The following is a 19,915-nucleotide window of genomic DNA, read 5'->3' as shown; positions in this document are numbered from 1 at the left end:
TTTTATTTGAGGATTCAGTGAGGTGATAAATATAAAACTTCCAGCACAAATGCTATGATAAGTCATTTTCCTTCCAGTTCCCTTAGAAATAAAATTGATATTTCTTACTATGACATACAGGACACCTGAGCTCCCTTTCCAGTTTTATCTCCTTCTCTTATCCACTATACTATTGTGTGCCCACCAACTTCTCTTAATATCTTAAATATGCTTTATGTTTTCAGGACTGGCTTTGCCTTTCCCTTTTCTATCTGACAAGTTTCTTTTTATTCTTCAAGTCCTAGTTCACATAACACCTTATGTGATATTTTTTCTTATCCTCCCATAAGGCTGCTATGGCATTTATATATTATTCAAAGTGTGCATTATTTAATCTGTAATGTAATTGTCTTCTAATATAATTATCTTTATTTATTTTAAAGATGCAGATGTGTAGGTACATTAATTCTTTTTTTTTAAAATATATTTTATTGATTTTTTAGAGAGAGGAAGGGAGAGGGATAGAGTTAGAAACATCGATGAGAGTGAAACATCGATTCAGCTGCCTCCTGCACACTGCCCACTGGGGATGTGCCTGCAACCAAGGTACATGCTCTTGACTGGAATCGAACCCGGGACCCTCCAGTCTGCAGGCCGACGCTCCATCCACTGAGCCAAACGAGTCAGGGCAATATAATTATCTTTAATTGCCTCCATTAGACTGTAAAAAATCCTTACATTTTTTTGTTAAATTATTTTTCACTTCCAGTTGACATACAATGTCCAGTTGACATACAATGTTATATTAATTTCATGTGTACAGCATAGCAATTAGACATTTACGTATGTTACAAGGTGATCACCCCAATAAGTCTAGTACCCATCTGGCATCATACATAATTACTATAATATGATTGACTGTATTCCCTATGCTGTACTTCATATCCCAGTGACTGTCTTTATAACTGGCAATTTGTTTTTCTTAATCTGCAAAATTCCTTTAAGTGTAGTAAAACAATGTCTTACTCATCTTTGTACAAAGTATGTCTGATATGTAGGTAGTGCCTGCTCTTACATATTTTTTTATTAAGTGAAATGCATAGCATGGATCACATATTCAAATTAGATTTACTAGAAGAGTACTTTAAATACTTACTATTTAAAAGGCCATGCAGTAGGTAAGTATTTTTGAGTAGATCAACTGGTTTTAGGATTTTTAGAAATAATCCTAGTACATACAATTACAGATCTTTTTTACATTTACTCAGTAAATTCATCAGAGAATATCTACTTGATGGCAGTTTATTAGCCTAATTTGTTACTGTTTGTAAGTAACAACATTGCATATCTCCATCTTTCTTTATATTCCATTCAATGCAAAAGTCAGTATAATTATATGGAAGTTTTAATCATTCTATTTTAATATTTTCAGTACATATATGTATATATTTTATTGTTACTGTTCTTATTGTTGTGCAGTTGATAATGCCATGGATTGTCTATTAGAATTATCTGCCACTGATACCAAGATAGAAGAATCATCTTCAAAAAGCATCATTGCTTCTGAGAACCGAGTAAGTGCAGCAGTAAATGAAATAATGGAAAAGTGTGCGCCGGAAGAAGAGAGTGAAGATTCAAAAATGGATTCATTCTTGGACATGCAGTTAACTGAAGACTTGGATTCCTTAATACAGAATGCTTTTGAGAAATTGAACTCTTCTCCTGATGACCAAGTATGCTCATTTTTGCCTTTGCAAGATGTTAATAGTTTTAGTGACCGGAGTGCGTTCATAAATTCAGATTCAAGTGGTATGACTTCCATTCTTTCTACACAAAATACGGATTTGAACAATGAAAATTTAGAGACTTCTGCCTCTACTTTAAGTTCAAACCCCTTAACTTCACAGTCAGTTTCAAATGAGCCCGGAAGTTTTATAAAGGATGACACATTGGAAGATTCTCTTCTCAATAGTTCTTTAAATGTAGCAGATGACAATGCGGTGGGTTGTAGCAGTCTCAATCAAAAAGAGAATGATCTTTTAGAGTCTGAGTGTGCTGAGACTCAGTTCTCTCAAGCCCCTGTAGATTTGGATGCCAGTGAACCTCAGGCTCCTTCAAACTGTACTGTGCAAAATCCAGGGCTTGGTTTACTAGGTACAGGTGGGAATCAGAAATCTACTTCTATCCCTGATGTGTTTGTACCTTCAGAAGAATTCAATTTCAAGCCACACAAGCATAATGAATTGCCATCAAAGGGGAAGGATGTGAATTACTGTCCAGTGCTTGCCCCTATTCCTCTGTTGCTGCCTCCTCCACCTCCACCAATATGGAATCCAATGATTCCTGCTTTTGACCTCTTTCAAGGAAACCACGGCTTTGTAGCTCCTGTTGTTACGACAGCTGCACACTGGAGACCTGTCAACTATACGTTTCCATCCCCAGTTATTTCTCACCCTTCCCCAACAACGATATGGAGAAATAAAGAGGGAACAAGTGCTTATCAGGTGCAAGAAACTCCAGTTTCTCAGGTTGTAAGGAAGAAGACGTCTTATGTTGGACTAGTTCTTGTTCTTCTCAGAGGACTTCCAGGATCAGGAAAATCTTTTTTGGCAAGGTATGAGGTTTAATTGAATTTTAAGAACTATAGTGCATGAACCTGAAGATTTGTAATTGAGTATGAATATGTGCTTTTGCTTAATAGAAATGTTTTTAACCCCTAAAATGTTTCCTTTCTACTGATTTTTTCTGACTTTGTGGCTAATTCCACTGTTTCACCAGCATAGAAAAAAAAAGGTAATTCCAAGATTGTGAGTTTGTGAAATCAACAGAGATAGCTTTATGTGAAAGAAAACTAATTTGAGTGGGAGAAGGATGAGTTCATCTTTGATTAGAGAGTTAAAGAACCATAATCGATAAGGAAATCTTAAGAACAAGAATTCTACTTGTAATTGGAAATTTGGGATTGTAGCATTTTGTTAAGTAATGCTTTCAGAAATGTGTGATTTGAAGGAAGAGAGCATAGGATGAGTCACTGATTTAATGACAACAATAATACATTTTAACCCAATATTAAGGATATTGAAGTCAGTTTTGATGTTACATTTTATGAAAGAGATTGGGATGAAAGATGGTGACTTAAAAGGTAATGGAACTACCCTGGCCGGGTGGCTCAGTTGGAGTGTCGTCCCCATACACCAAAAAGGTTCGATTCCTGCTCAGGGCACATACCCAGATTATGGGTTCGATTCCTTGTCAGGGCGCGTGCAGGAGGCACCCTATCAGTGTTTCTTGCTCACACCTGTTTCTCTCACTTTTTTTTTCTCCCTTCCTCTCTCTCTGAAATCAATAAAAACATATTCTTCCATGAAGATTTTATCTTTTTTATTCTTTTTGTTTTGTTTTTTGTCTTCCATGAAGATTTAAAAAAAAAATGGTAATAGAACTATGATACAGGTGAGATTTCAGGGGCCTTGGAGCAAAAGGCAGCTGCAGTGAGAAAATGGAGAGAGAAAGAAGCACTTTTCACAAAGTCGGAATTTACTAATATTCTTTTGCCTTTTAAAAACGTTTTTATTTATTGATTTTTAGAGAGAAATGTTGATTTGTTGTTCCATTTATTTATGCATTCATTGGTTGATTGTTGTATGTTCCCTAAACTGGGGATCGAACAGCAACCTTGGGATGATGCCCTAACCAACTGAGCTGTGTGGCCAAGGCCTGATATTTTTTTGAATGTGTAGAGAGTAATAACGGGGAAGTTCAGAGACATAGAAGCTGAATTTTCTCAGAATAGTAAACAGTATTAAATTAGTGTGCAAACCCAAGGAAATGAGGGGTAAAAAAGGCTTTTGGATTTATTGGAAAGAAGCTCATGAATGGCTATCTTAAAAACAATTTTGTTTCACTGTGAAGGTAGAGGACAAAAGGGTTAAGGAAGCATTGATGATATAGCAGTTAAGGAAAGGAAAGAAGTTGGTTAATAGTTGAATGGGATTCTTAAAGTGTGGTGAAAAATTTTAAAGATAACTGAAATTTATGCATGTTTAAAGGGAAAGAAGTATTAGAGAAGGGGAACTTAAGAGATAAAAGGATAAATGTACAGTCTCAGAAGGTGGGGAGATCAAGTGAGCAATCACTAGCATGTAAGTTCCATGAATGCAAGAGTTTTTATCTTTTTTGTTCACTGATATATGCTCAGTGCTTACAACAGTGCCTGGCACTTAGTAGATGCTAATAAAAATTAAATTCAAAAGACATTTTAGCTTTACATATACTGTACTTACACATATTTTAAAGGAGAGAATAGTGATACTTTCAGTGGATTTTCTTTGTTTAGTTTTTGCATGTATTTCAATTATGTAGAAGATAAATTCCAAAACCTGGGAATAGAGATGTCAGAAACCCCTCCCAAATTAGTTTAGCTTTGTATAATTTAACAGATTAAATTAGTTATCTATTAATGTTATATTTTTGGATGTTCTTGGCACACTAAATTTATAGAGATAATTTAGAAGAAAAATTAATGAAGATCCATTTATCATTTACAGGACTTTGCAAGAGGATAATCCGAGTGGAGTCATTCTTAGTACTGATGATTATTTTTACATAAATGGACAGTACCAGTTTGATGTAAAGTACTTAGGAGAAGCACATGAATGGAACCAGAATCGTGGTAAGATTAGACACCAGAATCCAGAGAATATTAAGAGTAGAAAAAATGCTCTTAGTATTTGTGTTTTGAGAGACATCCAACTTTTAAAAAGTTGTTTAACTTTAATTTATAACTAGATATATAACAAATATTTCTAGTTATAACTGTCACTATTTTTGTGTTACAGTTGTCTGCTATGCTCTGGTTCCTGTTTCCTAAAATGGAATTTGCATTGTTAATAACCAGTCTTTCCTGGTTTGGTTTAATTTTTATGGAGGATAGTGTAAGAGTAAAAATGGCTATCCTCAAACTGAAACTGCAGGGAGATCATAGGTAAACTTTCATTTCTTTCTTATTGCAGTGCAACTGTCTATTCACTGAAGATGGTTTATCATGAAATGGTTAGTTACATGATAGTTTAAATTTCATACAGGAAATTCATAGTAAGTAATATAAACAGCCCTGTCGGGTGACTTGGTTGGTTGGAGCGTTGTCCCATACACCAGAAAAGTTGTGGGTTTGATTCCCGATTGGGGCACACACCTAGGTTGTGGGTTCGATCCCTGGTTGGGGTGCATATGGGAGGCAACCGATAGATGTTTCTCTCGCACATTGATGTTTCTCTTTCTCCTTTCCTTTCTGAAATCAATAAATATATCCTTGAGCAAAGATTAAAAAAAAAGACATAGACAATATTTTACTTAAATTTTCTTTTATGATAAATGCACTATGAAGGAGATACTTGAGTTTACTATCTTCAGATGTTAAATTTTTCTGTACTTCTTGAACTAAATACAGGGGTGGACAAAAATAGGTTTACAGTTGTGAGTACACAGAACACAGTTTATTTTTGTATTATTATTAATATTGTATTATTTTCCATGCAAACAACTGTAAACCTCCTTTTGCTCCACCCTTGATTAAAGTGAGAACTTAAGAATATGAAAATACCAACATAACTAGAAGTAAAGGAAACAGTATGATGTGGTGAAGAGCAGTCTTGGATTTGGCAGTTACTAGTTGTGCGATATTGTGGAAGTTATCTATGCTCTCTAAGTCCCACCTGTGTCTTCACCGGTAAGTACTCAGGATTGTTGTAAAGGTTAGATGAGAATGAAAAATACTTAAAGTAAATAGCAGAACTCTTTTTTAAACAACTTTATTGAGATATAATTCGCATGGTGTTTAGTGTAGTCAGAGTTATATGGCACTCACCACAATCAATTTTAGAAGATTTTTATCACTTTAAGAAGATCCTGTACCCCTTGGTAGCCACTCCTCATTTCTTTTCAACCTCTCACAGCCTAGGCAACCATCAGTCTACTCTCTGTTTCTATATATTTGCTTATTCAGGATATTTCATATAAATGGAATCATATGATATGTGGTCTTGTGTGTCTGGCTTCTTTCAGTTAGCACAATTTGTTGTTAATCCTAACTGGAGGATATTTTTTCCATTTTAGAGAGAGTAGAAGGGAGAGGGATAAGAGAGTGAGAGGAAGAGAGTGAGAGAGGGAAACATTCATGTGAGAGAGACACATTGATTGTTTGCCTCCCGCACAAGTCCCAACCGGACTGGGGATCCAATCTACAATCCAGGTAGCTATCCTTGCCCGGGAATGGAACCCACAACCTTTCAGTGTGCAGGCTGACGTTCTAACCACTGAGCACACTATGAGGTCTAGTATAATGTTTTCAAGATTCATTCCTTCTTATGGCTGAATAATATTCCATTGTATATATATGGTACATTTTACTTATTTACTTGTCAGTTGTTGAACATTTGGGTTGTTTCCACCTTTTGGCTATTATGAATAATGTTGCTGTAAACTTACATGTGTATGTCTAACATTTTTAGAAACTGCCAAGCTGTTTTCCAAAGTAACTGCACAATTTTACATTCCCCTGTAGTAGTTTGTGAGTAGTAGCTCCAAATTTCCCACATCAACACCAACACGTTATTATCTGTCTTTTTTTTTTTTTAATATATTTTATTGATTTTTTACAGAGAGGAAGAGAGAGAGAGAGAGATAGAGAGTTAGAAACATCGATGCGAGAGAAACATCGATCAGCTGCCTCTTGCACATCCCCCACTGGGGATATGCCCGCAACCCAGGTACATGCCCTTGACTGGAATCGAACCCGGGACCTCTCAGTCCGCAGGCCGACGCTCTATCCACTGAGCCAAACCGGTTTAGGCTATCTGTCTTTTTTATTGTAGCTATCCTGGTGGCTGTGAAGGGGTATGTCATTGTGGTTTTGATTTGCATTTCCCCATTGGCTGATGATGTGTTTATTGGCCATTTGTTTATCTTCTTTGAAGAGCTGTCCAAGTCTTTTGCATTTTTAAATTGGATTATTTGTCTTTTCATTATTGAGTTGTAAGAAAGTATACAGAACTTTTAAAACTTTGCAAATAATTCCCTTATAAGGCTTATTTATTATGGTTCATTATTAATTCCCTGAGTCGTGTAATTTCTTGGGGAAAAAAGGTAGTTTTATAAGAAAATCGCTTATACAACAGTGTATGATAATGTTTACTTTATTTCAAAGATTTACATTTTAGATTGTGAGTGTTTGTTTCTATTTTTTGTTTTAAAACTTTGTTTTGGAATAATTTTAGATTTATGGAAAGGTTGCAAAGACATTATAGAGTTTCTATATGCATACCATTCACCCATTTTCTCCTAACGTTAACATCTGATATAACCATGGTACCTTTCTCAAGACTAAGAAATTAACAGTGGTACTGAAAAGGGTTTCTGAACTCACTTCCAACGTGTGCATGCGTGCGTGTGTGTGTGTGTGTGTGTGTGTGTGTGTGTGTGTGTGTAGGTGTATGTGTGTAGGCTTCCCTACACCAGTAAGCAATTGTTGGACTCACCAGGGTGTCCAAGAATTCACCTCAATTCTGACACTATTTACCCAGAGATAGACTCACATTCCACACGTAAAAGACTCAGTCTCACAAGGCTGCCCTTCACTTTAAATGCCAGTTGAAAGCTTGGGTTGTTACCTGTGCTTCTGACCCATGGGCTACAAATTGGAAGTCCCAGTGATCCCCCCTCCTTAGGTTTGATTAATTTGCACGAGGGTCTCACAGAACTCAGGAAAACCTGTGTGCTTACAGGTTTATCAATTTATTAAAAAAAGATATAACTCAGGAATAGCCAGGTGAAGAGATCCACTGGACAAGGTATGGGGAGAAGGCATGGAATGTCTATGCAGTTGAGTCCAGGCTCACCACTCTCCCAGTACCCTTAGGTGTTCACCAACCTGGAAGTTCTACAAACAGCCCTTTTGGGTTTTTATGGAGGCTCCATTACATAGGCATGATTGAGTAAATCATTGGCCACAGGTGGTTGAACTCAATTTTCATCTTCTCACTCCAACCCCAAGGCTGTAAGTTCCAACCTTCTAAGCACCAATTAGCTCCACTGAAAACCAGTCCCTGTCCTTAGGTGCTTTTCAGAAGTCACTTTATTAACATAAGAAATATCTTTAAGCTTTCATCACTTAGGAAATTCCAACAGTTTTGGGAGATCTTTGCCAGAAACAGGATGAAGACCAAATATCTATTTTTTATTATATGTCACTAGAGGCCCGGTGCATGAAATTCATGCATGGGTAGGGTCCCTAGGCCTGGCGGGTGATCAGGGCCAATTGGTGCCTTCTGGCTGCTGGCCGGGGCCTTCCTTCATTCTGTGCTGCCCCCCTGGTGGTCAGCACACGTCATAGTGAGTGATCAAACTCCCGGTATCCCAGTCGAACACCCGAGGGGACAATTTTGCACATTAGGCTTTTATATAGATAGATAATATCACAGGTACATTACTGTTAAATAAAATCCATACTTTATTTGGATTTTAGTTTTTGTACAAAAATCTTTTTGTTTGAGAATCTTATCCAGGATACCTTTTTGCTTTTAGTGTATTTTTAATGATAGCTTTTTAAAATTTTATGCTGCTAATACATGTGACACACATGTAAAACTTAGATCATATAGTTTTTTAAAAAATATATTTTATTGATTTTTTTACAGAGAGGAAGGGAGAGGGATTGAGAGTTAGAAACATGTTAGAAACATTGATGAGAGAGAAACATCGATCAGCTGCCTCCTGCACACCTCCTACTGGGGATGTGCCCGCAACCGAGGTACATGCCCTTGACCGGAATCGAACCTGGGACCCTTGAGTCCACAGGCCAACGCTTTATCCACTGAGTCAAACCAGTTAGGGCGATACAGTTTTTATTTAATAATTTTCTCTGATTATAACTTTAGTGTCTATTATTCAACTAGGGGCCCGGTGCACGAAATTCGTGCACTGGGTGTGTGTGTGTGTGTGGGGGGGGAGTGTCCCTCAGCCCAGCCTGCCCCCTCTCACATACTGGGAGCCCTCAGGCGTTGACCCCCATCACCCTCCAATCGCAGGATCGGCCCCTTGCCCAGGCCTGACGCCTCTGGCCTAGGCGTCCGGCCCGGGCAGCGGGGACCTGCAGTGGCAGCGGGGGGTGCCGCGATCGCACGGGCTCCGCCCCTGCCCCTGCAGGACGCCTCTGGTTGAGGCGTCCGGCCCGGGCAGCGGGGACCCGCAGCTGCAGCGGCCCCGCGATCGTGGGCTTCGCTTTAGGCCCAGGCAAGGGACCCCTAGCTCCTGGGACTGCCAGCTTCGACCGTGCCCAGCTCCCATCGCTGGCTCCACCCCTACTTCCTGCTATCACTGGCCAGGGCGGAAAAGGCGCCTGATTCTCCGATCATGGCTGGGGGGGCAGGGCAAAGGCGGCCCCAGGGCCGCCTTTGCCCTGCCCCCCAGCTCTTAGCTCCCCCCTGGGTTCCCGATCACTGTCAGTGGCACGGGGCTTCTTCCTGCTTTCCCTTTTGCCTCCCTGCATTGTGCCTACATATGCAAATTAACCGCCATCTTGTTGACAGTTAACTGCCAATCTTAGTTGGCAGTTAATTTGCATATAGCCCTGATTAGCCAATGAAAAGGGTATCATCGTACACCAATTACCATTTTTCTCTTTTATTAGTGTTGATGTTTACCTGTATTTTAATTTTTTGTGCACTCAAAAGTGATATTTAGAAGTAGAGTTGTGAGTAAAATTAGCACATATCTGTGACTTTCAAATTATGAAAGCAATTATGAAACCTCTGTTATATCATTAAACACACTTTTTATCAGATTTTTAAAATACCAAGTTTATACTTAATGTTGTTATTAAAAATGATTTTCTGTTTATTTGTGTTTTTCAGCAAAAGAAGCATTTGAAAAGAAGATATCTCCTATAATAATAGATAATACAAACCTACAGGCATGGGAAATGAAGCCATATGTTGCTTTGGTTTGTACCTTATATTGTCATAAGTTTATAATAGTGAGTTTCAAATTATTGGGGATGTTAATTACATAAGTGAATCTTAAACAAAGCAGTCCACGGACTGTCTGTAACTGAGGTTTCTCTGGTCTTAAGCAAAATGAGGAAAACAGAATAGGTTTTTTCATAAAGCTAAGTTTTTTCAATTTTCAACTTCTGAGATTCAATTTTTAAATTCAAAGATTGTATTTTTGTTGTTGTTAATGAGGATATTTTTCCATTGAATTTTAGAGAGAGTGGAAGGGAGGGGGAGGGACAGAGAGAGAGAAGCATTAATGTGAGAGAGACACATCTTTTAGTTGCCTCCTGCACACACCCCGACCAGGGCCAGTGATCAAGCCTGCAAATGTTGTACATGCCCTTGACTGGAATCGAACCCAGGACCCTTCATTCCACCGGTTGGTGCTCTATTCACTGAGCCAAACCAGCTAGGGCTGTTTATTTTTTGATATCTTTTATGGAAATGTAGTGGTATAAATGTGTGTGAGTGTGTGTGTGTGTGTGTGTGTATGTTTAATTCTCACTTGAGGATATTTTTTCCATTGATTTTTTTTTTTTTTTTGGAGTGGAAGGGAGAGGGAGAGGCATCTACAGGTTGCCACCCTCATGCCCTCAGGCAGGGTCGGGAGCCTGCAACCAAGGTACATGCCCTTGACCAGAATTGAACCCGGGCCCCTTCGGTCTGCAGGCTAAATATTTTTTCTTATTGCTCTTATTTGGCAGAATCAAAATTTGGTCGTCCTTTGTTATTCCCCAAATTTCTTTTGAAATTTTGCTATTCTGAGAAATTCAGAGTTTTGTAAACTCCTCTTTTCAGTTCTCCAAATTTCCCAGATTCCTTTTTGCCCAGCTTTGATGTCACTTTTTTCAGGAAGTTGCATTCTTTAACTTACTAAAAAGCTGAGTTGGTAATCTTTCTGCTTTCATGGCACCCTGGCTTACCTCTGTTATATCATTAAACACACTTTTTATCAGTATGCCATGGATCGAGTAACTTAGAAAACTCCAGATAGTAAACATTTTAGGTTTTGCAGGCCATGTACAGTCTCTAGTGCATATCCTTTTTTTCCTTATCTTTCTAAACTTTTCTTTTTACATGTTTTTATTGATTTCAGAGAGGAAGGGAGAGGGAGTGGGAGAGAGAAATAGAAACATCAATGGTGAGAGAGAATCATTGATAGGCTGCCTCCTGCACGCCCCACATCGGGGATTAAGCCTGCAACCCGGGCATGTGCCCTCACTGGGAATTGAACCCAGGACCCTTCAGCCCACAGGCCGATGCTCTATTCACTGAGTCAAACCGGCTAGGGCAGTGGTCAGCAAACTGCGGCTCGCGAGCCACATGCGGCTCTTTGACCCCTTGAGTGTGGCTCTTCCACAAAATACCATGTGCGGGCGCACATGTACAGTGCGATTGAAACTTCGTGGCCCATGCGCAGAAGTCAGTATTTTGTGGAAGAGCCACACTCAAGGGGCCAAAGAGCCGCATGTGGCTCGTGAGCCGCAGTTTGCCGACCACTGGGCTAGGGCAAACTTTTTTTTTTTTAATCCTCACCTGAGGATATATTTTCCATTGATTTTTAGAGAGAGTGGAAGAAAGAGGGAAAGACAGAGAGAAATATTGATGTGAGAGAAACACATCGATTGGTTGACTCCTGCAAGCGCCCCAACTAGGGCCCAGGCTGGGGAGGAGCTTGCAACTGCAACTGAGGTATGTGCTCTTGAACCCGGGACCCTTTAGTCAGCAGGCCGATGCTCTATCCACTGAGCCAAACCGGCTAGGGCTCTAAAACTTTTAAAGATCGTAGACTGTACAAATAAATATTGGCTGGTGGGCTGAATTTGGCCCTAGGCCATCTCTATTTTCTTGAGGGTGGGACTGTTGTTGAATTACTAAGGTATAGCACTACGGTTGGCATATAGTAAATACTCATTCCTTGAGTAAATTGATGAATGAAGCTTTTGTGAGTATTGTTTGGTTATTCCCCCAAGATTAGCACATGACTGGCACATAAAAGCTCAGTTTATGTTTTTGTGTGTGAATGAATGTCATCCTTCCTCTTTCGTCCTCAACACATCTAGCCTCTACCTCCTTTTCTGTGTATAGTGCACTTGTCCTATTTTGAAGGTGTGATTCTTCATCTTTCTGAAGAAAATTGTGTCCTTTGAAAGCCAATGTGATTTTACTTTTGTGCAGAGGTCATAGAGGAAACAAAGACTCCATTTTAGTCTAGTGGGAACTGAAATTTGATTTGCTTTCTGGCTTTAGAAGTTTCTAATTTCTACACTAATATATTCCCCATAAGGTCATGCTTTCCCCGTTAACTTTACTTGGCCTTTTGGTGTCATCTGAGAAAGTTCTTTAACACTTTGTTTTCCTACTTAGAAAATAAAAGCAGCCTCAAATTACTGTGTTTCTAATTTTCATTTAGCCTTCATCCTTCTATAATGTGTTCTTTTTCCTTTTTTCTTATATAGTAATTGAAAATTTTTCAAAATTGATTCCTTAGTTCTTCCCAGTGCAGAAGTATAAAGGATTCCTGCTTATCGTCGAGTACCTACTCATTTTTTCTTTACAAAGAAGTAACAGGAATTGTAATTTTTTGCTTCTTTTAGTTGCAAGATAATGAGAGCTGTGGAATAGTTGGGTGATAACCACCTATTACCACCGTTTTTTGTTTTCTTGTTAATCCTCACCTGAGGATAGCATTTTTTCCATTGGTTTCTTTAGAGAGAGTGGAAGGGACGGAGGGTAGGAAAGTGGGGATTGAACCTGCAACCCAGGTACATGCCCTTGATCGGGAATTGAACCTATTACCCTTTGGTCCGTGGGCCAACACTCTAGCCTCTGAGCCAAACCGGCCAGGGCTCTATTACCGTCTTGACTGTCATTTACAAAAGTAGCTAGGTAGTGAGGTGGAGATAAGTGAGTAGTCAAGTATACTTAGTAGTAATTGGCAAATGTATTACTCTGTCTTAAGCATATATGTATAACTTCCCTTGTAGGCTATCATATAACTTGATATAAGTCATTCAGAATCCTCTCAAGTAATAATACATTATTCAGATTTTCCTATTGATATGGGACTTGGAAACATCTTTAAATTTATAGTCTTTACTTTTTTTCTGTTTATGTGCATTTAAAATTAATTTGATCCTAAGAGCTACATGACATCCCTTTAGGCAATTAGAGACCCAGGCTGTTGCCAGGCCCTGAATGAGTTGTATGAAATTTGGTGCTGAGGTGAGGAAATGAAAGTAAGTAGGCTCATTGTAGGATATTATGTCTTCTGCCTCATTGTCTGGGTTGACTTTGGGCTTTTCTGTCAATAACGACAGACAGTAGCATTGACCACTTTTGGCATCTTGTCACAAAACTGAGGGTATCAGTAGTGGGAGACGAGGTCAGAGATATAATGGTGGTTGGGGAGATGGTAGGGCAGATTATGAAAGGGCTTATAGATCACTGTAGGACTTTGGATTTTACTTTGAGTGATATGGAAGATGTATTAGTCTGCTCGGGCTGCCATAACAAAATACCACAGAATGGATGGCTTAAACAACAGAAATTTATTTTCTCACAGTTCTGGAGGATAGAAGTCCCAGATTAAGGTCTGGCAGGGTTGGTTTCTGGTGAGACTTCTCTTCCTGGCTTCCAGGTGGCCATCTTGCTGCGTTCTCACATGATGGAGAGAGTGAGAGTTATTTACTGTCTCTTCTTTTTTTGTTTTTGTTGTTAATCCTTACTTGAGGATATTTTTCCCATTGATTTTTAGAGAGAGTGAAAGGGAAGAAGCTGGGGGAGTGGGGCAGGAGAGAGAGAGAGAGAAAGAGAGAGAGAGAGAGAGAGAGAGAGAGAGAGAGAGAGAGAGAGAGAGAGAAGCAACAATGTGAGAGGGACACAATGATTGGTTGCCTCCCATTCGATCCCGGGAATCGAACCTGCAACCCAGATATGAATCCATGACCCTTTGGCACGCAGATTGACACTATTCACTTAACCACACGGGCCAGGGCTAGTGTCTCATCTTATAAGGATCAGTGCCCACCATTATGACCTCATTTAACCATACTTATCTCCTTAAAGGCCATATCTCCTGATATAGTCACCTGGTGGGATTTGGGTTTCCACATATGGGGTTTAAAGGGACACCAACATTCAGTCCATAATAGGGTTTTGATCAGAGTAGTGACATAGTAGTACTGTGTTGAGAATAGACTTTGAGGGGAGGGGGGCGGTGGCAAAGATGGAAGCAGGGAGACTAGTTAGAAGGCTATAGCAACAAAGAGCAGGTGGCTCAGACCAACATGGTAGCAGTGAAGGTGCCAGTGAGTAGAGTAGTGATTAGATTCTAGATACATTTTGAAAGTAGAGCCAACTGAATTTCTTGTTGAATTGATGTGGATGTGAAAGAGAGCAGTTGGGTATGACGAGAGCCATTAAGGTTGGTTTTTGGCCTGTGTACTGGAGCTCGTCATCAGCTGCAATGGAGAAGGGTTCAGGTAGAATAGGTTTAAGGTGAGTGTATGTAGGGTAATAGTTTTAGAAAGTTGAGATTTGCATATGTTAAGTTTGCTGAATAGATAATTGGATCTATAAGTTTGGAGTTAAAAAATGGATAACAAATTTTGTATTGATTTTTTTCCATTGATTTTTAGAGAAAGAAGGGAGGGGGAGAGACAAAGAGAAACATCGATGTGAGAGACACCTTTTTATAGACTAAAGGTATATATTTGAGAGTCATTACTATATGCACTGAGCCAGACCAGCTAGGGCGAGAGTCATTACCATATGGATGATATTTAAAGCCAATGAATGGAGTGATATTATTGAGGAATTGAGTGTAGATCGGAGTAGAGGAGCAAGGACTAAGTCTGAGGCATTCCATTGTGAGAAGAAGTCTGGGTGAAAAGGAGGGACTAGCACAAAAGACAGAACACTCAGTGGGGTAGGAGGAAAAGCATTAGTTGTAGTGAAAAGTGTAAGAAGAGAGTGATGAATGGTGACAGATGCTGAGGATCATGTAGGAGAGAGCTGAGAATTAACCATAGCATTTTTTTCTTTTAAAAAAAAATTTTTTTTTAAAATGTATTTTTATTGATTTCAGAGAGGAAGGGAGGCGAGAGAGTTAGAAACATCAATGATGTGAGAGAATCACTGATTGGTTGCCTCCTACACACCCCCCACTGGGGATCTAGCCCGCAACCCAGGCATGTGCCCTTGGCCAGAATCGAACCTGGGACCCTTCAGTCCGCAGGCCGACGCTCTAACCACTGAGCAAAGCCAGCTAGGGCACCATAGCATTTTTTTCAGTGTGTAAGTAATTCATGGTCTTGGTGCTCAGTTAAAGTGGAATAGCCAATGGAAGTGGGTTTACGAGCTTAGGAGAGAAATTGGAGTCAGAGAATATAGTAATTATTTTGAGACATTTTCCTACAAAGAAGAGCAGGATAATAAAGGAAGATAGCTGGCAGGGGAAGTGAGATGAAGAGTAAGATGGGAAAAAACTGAATGTGATGGGATTGATTCAAGGAGGGAACAATTAATGTTGCCTTAGAAAGAGGGAAGAATTGCTGAAATCAGTTATCCTTGAGATGGAGAGAAGGGATGGATCTAGTTAGTGCACAAGTGTAGGGTTTGGCTTTTTAGATTACAGTCAGAGTTTCAAAAAATAGAATGAGATATTTTAAATAGTTTTGAAATTATAAAAGTCATGCATGTATATGGTAATATTCAAACCATAAAGAAGAATGCTTAAAATCTTACTCCTTTGAGTTAGATGCTTTTAATGTACAAACATGTGAATAATCCTCTTTTACCCAGCTGAAAATTTGTATCTTACTTTCTTAACATTTATATTAAGGACCTTTTCTCATTAGTACATATGGAATTTAGAAAATTATATAATATTTTCATAAATACACTCACTTATTTAGCTAGTTCCATAATCTACTGAGTTTATTTATTTATTTATTTATTTATTTAGCTGTCCTATCTAATAATAAACATGGTAACTAACCATACCTCCGACACGCTTCCCATTGGCTAATCAGGGTGATATGCAAATTAACTGGCAACCAAGATGGCGGCTGGCAGCCAGGCAGCTGAAAGCAAACAGGAGGCTTGCTTGCTCCAGTGATGGAGGAAGTCAAGGTTCCCCGCCTGCCGCTGCTGGCCTCTGAGCTGCACTCTAAGAAACAATGTTGCAATTATAGAAGCTAAACAAACTCCAGAAACCTGCTTTCAGCCAGCTGGGCCTCAGAGCTGGAGCTGCAACAGTGTTTCAATTATAGAAGCCAAACAAACCCAGATACCTGCTTTCAGCAGCCGAGGTCTCAGAGCTGGAGCCGAGCCTCAGAGCTAAAGCCGGCTCTCAGTTCCAGTGACAGCCATAGAAGGTAAATAAATCCCAGAATAAAAAAAGAAAAGAAATAAAGGATAGGTTGGGAGCTTCAGTCACCCGCCAGCCTGAAAACAGCCCTCAGCCCCTCACCCAGACTGGCCAGGCACCCCAGTAGGGACCCCCACCCTGAAGGGTGTGTGACCAGCTGCAAACAGCCATCATCCCCTCATCCAGGCTGGCCAGGCACCCAAGCGGGACCCCCACCCTGATCTGGGACAACCTTCAGGGCAAAACCAGCCAGCTCCCACCCGTGCACCAGGCCTCTATCCTATATAGTAAAAGGGTAATATGCAAACTGACCCTAACAGCAGAAGGACTGGGAATGACTGGTCACTATGACACACACTGACCACCAGTGGGCAGACGCTCAATGCAGGAGCTGCCCTCTGGTGGTCAGTGTGCTCTCACATGGGAGGAGCTCTGCTCAGCCACAAGCTAAGGCTGATGGCTGCCAGTACAGCGGTGGTGGTGGGAGCCTCTCCTGCCTCCTTAGCAGCGCTAAGGATGTCCGTTTGCAGTTTAGGCCTGCTCCCTGCTGGCAAGTGGACATCCCCTGAGGGCTGCGGGCTGCCAGAGGGATGTCTGACTGCCAGTTTAGGCCCAATACCCTGGGGAGCAGGCCTCAGCCAGCAGATGGTCATCCCCCGAGGGGTCCCAGACTGTGAGAGGGCACAGGCCAGGCTGAGGGGCCCCCCCTCCCCGAGTGCACAAATTTTTGTACACCGGGCCTCTAGTTACAAATAATGGTGAACTGGATATCCTGTTGTGTACATATCTTTACACTCTTATAACTATCAGTAGCATAAATTTCTGGAAGTTAATTGCTGAGTCAAAGAGATTGTGCATTTTACCAATTTAACATACTCATCAAGTGGGTTTGGCTCAGTAGATAGAGCTTTAGCCCGAGGACTAAAGGGTCTTGGGTTTGATTTTGGTCAAGGGCACATTCTTTGGTTGTAAGATTGTTCCCTGGTCCTGTCCGGGTGTGTGCAGGAGGCAACCAGTTGATGTGTCTTTCTCACATTGATGTTTCTTTCTCTCTGTCTCTCCCCCTCCCTTCCACTGTCTAAAAATTAATGGAGCCCTGACCGGTTTGGCTTAGTGGGTAGAAAGTTGGCCTGTGGACTGAAAGGTCCCCAGTTGATTCTGGTCAGGGGCACATCCCTGGGTTGTGGGTTCAATCGCTAGTAGGGGGCGTGCAGGAGGCATCCAATCAATAATTCTCTCATCATTGATGTTTCTATTCTCTTTCGCTATCCCTTCCTCTCTGAAATCAATACAAATATATTTTAGAAAAACCAATGGAAAAATGTCCTCAGGTGAGGATTATCAAAACCCCCCCCCACAAGATTAGATAAGCTTTTGGGTTCAGTTTAAACGTGCTTTGAATTGGATACAATGAATTTGGTTTCATAGATGTAATTATTTATAAAAGCTTTTATCTTTTTTGTTTTCAGTCTCAAAAGCATAAATATAAAGTCCTTTTCCGGGAACCAGACACATGGTGGAAGTTCAAACCAAAGGAACTTGCGAGGTAAAACTTGGGAGACTAATTAATATATTTTTTATTTCATGATAGTGATAGAAAATCTATTGAGATTTTTCTCCCTTATGAATAATGAATGAAACAAAATGGATTAGATTGCAGCTTTGCCATTTAAAAATTGATAACAAATTTTGTATAACAAAAAGCATAGGCTTTTTATTCAGTTTATGAAGAGTTTGTATCTTTTTTGTTCCTAAAATTGAGTTAATTAACAGAACAATTCTAATTGTCCTTATATAGGCAATACTTTAATACTAATAATATGATGTCATTATCTGAAACTAGAACAGATGCTAAGGTTTGGCATACTTGAACCTTGTGCTACTGGGAGGAACAAATTATTGTAGCTGCCTAGTGACTTAGAATACTGCAAGGAAGTGAGGAGACAGATGGGAAAGGTAGCAGATGCCCAGCTGTTTAGTTGTCCAGGTATTTCACCACCCCCCCTTCTTTGTTTGGTTGTTTGACTTGAATAAAAATGTTACTCAGGACAAGGACAGACTCTCTTGGCAGTTTTAACTAATTCCGATACTAACTAAAGGACAACCTAATTTTAGTGTATTCACAATGTTGAGCAACTATTCAAAAAGAAACCCCAAACCTGCTATCAGTCACTTCCAGTCCCCCCCCGCCCCCCCCACTTTGGCAGCCACTAATTGGTTTTTCTTTCTCTGTGGATTGTCTAGTCTGGATTTTGCATATAAATGGAATCCTACTAATATGTGGCCTTTTGTATCTGGCGTCTTTCACTTAGTTTAATGGCTCAAGGTTCATTCATATAGAATGGACCGGTACTTTATTCCTTTCTATTCTTTTGATACATTATCTGTATAAATGAGTGAGATTAGCCTACATATTTTTCTTCCTTGCCCTGCCTTGCCTGGCTTTGGTATCATGGTTTTAAGTACATAAAATTGGTTGGGAAGTAGTTCTTCTTTTTCTCTTTTATGAGTATATGTAAGTTTGAATATTTGATAGCATTTACTTACGAAACTATCTGGATCTGGTGTTTTCTTTCTGAGAAGGTTCAGTTGAAATTTTTCCATTACACCAAAGTTTTCAAATTTATTAAGACTTTATTAAAACAATTATTGTATTCTCTTACCATTTACATCTCTGCTGTATCTATACTTAAGTTCCCCTTCTCATCTTAATATGTTTATGTGTATCTCCCTTCTTTTTTCTTGATTATTCTCACCAGAGATCAGACTTTTTATTAGCCTTTTCAAATAACTTTGCTTGATTGATCTTTCTATTATAAGTTGTTTTATATTTAATTTTTTATATTTCTGCTTCTCTTTTATTCTACTATCTGTGCTTTTCAAAAAATTTATTTTGCTTTGTATATTCTTGTATTTTAAAAAAATCTTTACTTGAAAGTTTAGGTCACTTTGTAATATAATTTGGTGCTATAAATTTCACTGGGTACTATGTTAGCTGCTCTCAGAATTTTAATATATAATACTTTCTTTTTGCCATTTGTTTTTTAATTCACATTATGATTAATTTTATTCTTTAGCCCTTGGGTTATTTAGAACTATGCTTTTAAATTCCTGAACAGATGGTTTTTAAATTTATCTTAAAAAAATTTGTTTTCAACTTCAGTAGGTAAGATTATGCAGTTTGTGTGATACCAATTGTGAGATATTTTAAAAAATGTATTTATGGTCTAGTTCATTGTCAGTTTTTTAAAATGTTTTATATTTGCTTGATAAGAATGTATACTGGTTATGGTGTGTTAATATACTATTATTCTGTTGTTCACATCTGCCATAGCTTTATTTTTATTTTTAAAACTTTGCTTGATGGATTAATATGAGGAAATCTGTGAGAGAGATGTGTTGAAATCTCTCTATATTGTGTTGAATATGTTAGTTTCTCCTTTAACTTTGCCTATTTTCACTCTATATATTCTGAGGATGTATTTTGAAGTGTATAGAAGCTTAAGATTTTTAT

General features: G+C 39.2%; 1 protein-coding gene across 16 annotated transcripts in view; it reads left to right on the top strand.

Annotated features, from left to right (window-relative positions):
• N4BP2 (NEDD4 binding protein 2) overlaps positions 1-19,915 on the top strand; it is an 86,855-nt gene that overhangs the window by 27,610 nt on the left and 39,330 nt on the right. For 15 of the 16 annotated variants that reach the window (XM_059673023.1, XM_059672930.1, XM_059673005.1 and 12 more), the window contains 4 exons: positions 1,459-2,593; positions 4,527-4,651; positions 9,888-9,976; positions 17,871-17,947. In XM_059673023.1, the coding sequence (XP_059529006.1) occupies positions 1,470-2,593; positions 4,527-4,651; positions 9,888-9,976; positions 17,871-17,947 (1,415 nt within the window). In that variant the 5' untranslated portion in view covers positions 1,459-1,469. The remainder of the gene's footprint in view (positions 1-1,458; positions 2,594-4,526; positions 4,652-9,887; positions 9,977-17,870; positions 17,948-19,915) is intronic. The other variant, XM_059672948.1, reaches the window with a different exon arrangement.

The sequence above is a fragment of the Myotis daubentonii genome, chromosome 1 (genome assembly GCF_963259705.1).
Source record: "Myotis daubentonii chromosome 1, mMyoDau2.1, whole genome shotgun sequence".
Classification (NCBI taxonomy): Eukaryota; Metazoa; Chordata; class Mammalia; order Chiroptera; family Vespertilionidae; genus Myotis; species Myotis daubentonii.
The sequence above is the reverse complement of the archived record's forward strand: the minus strand, read 5'-3'. Positions and strand labels throughout refer to the sequence as shown.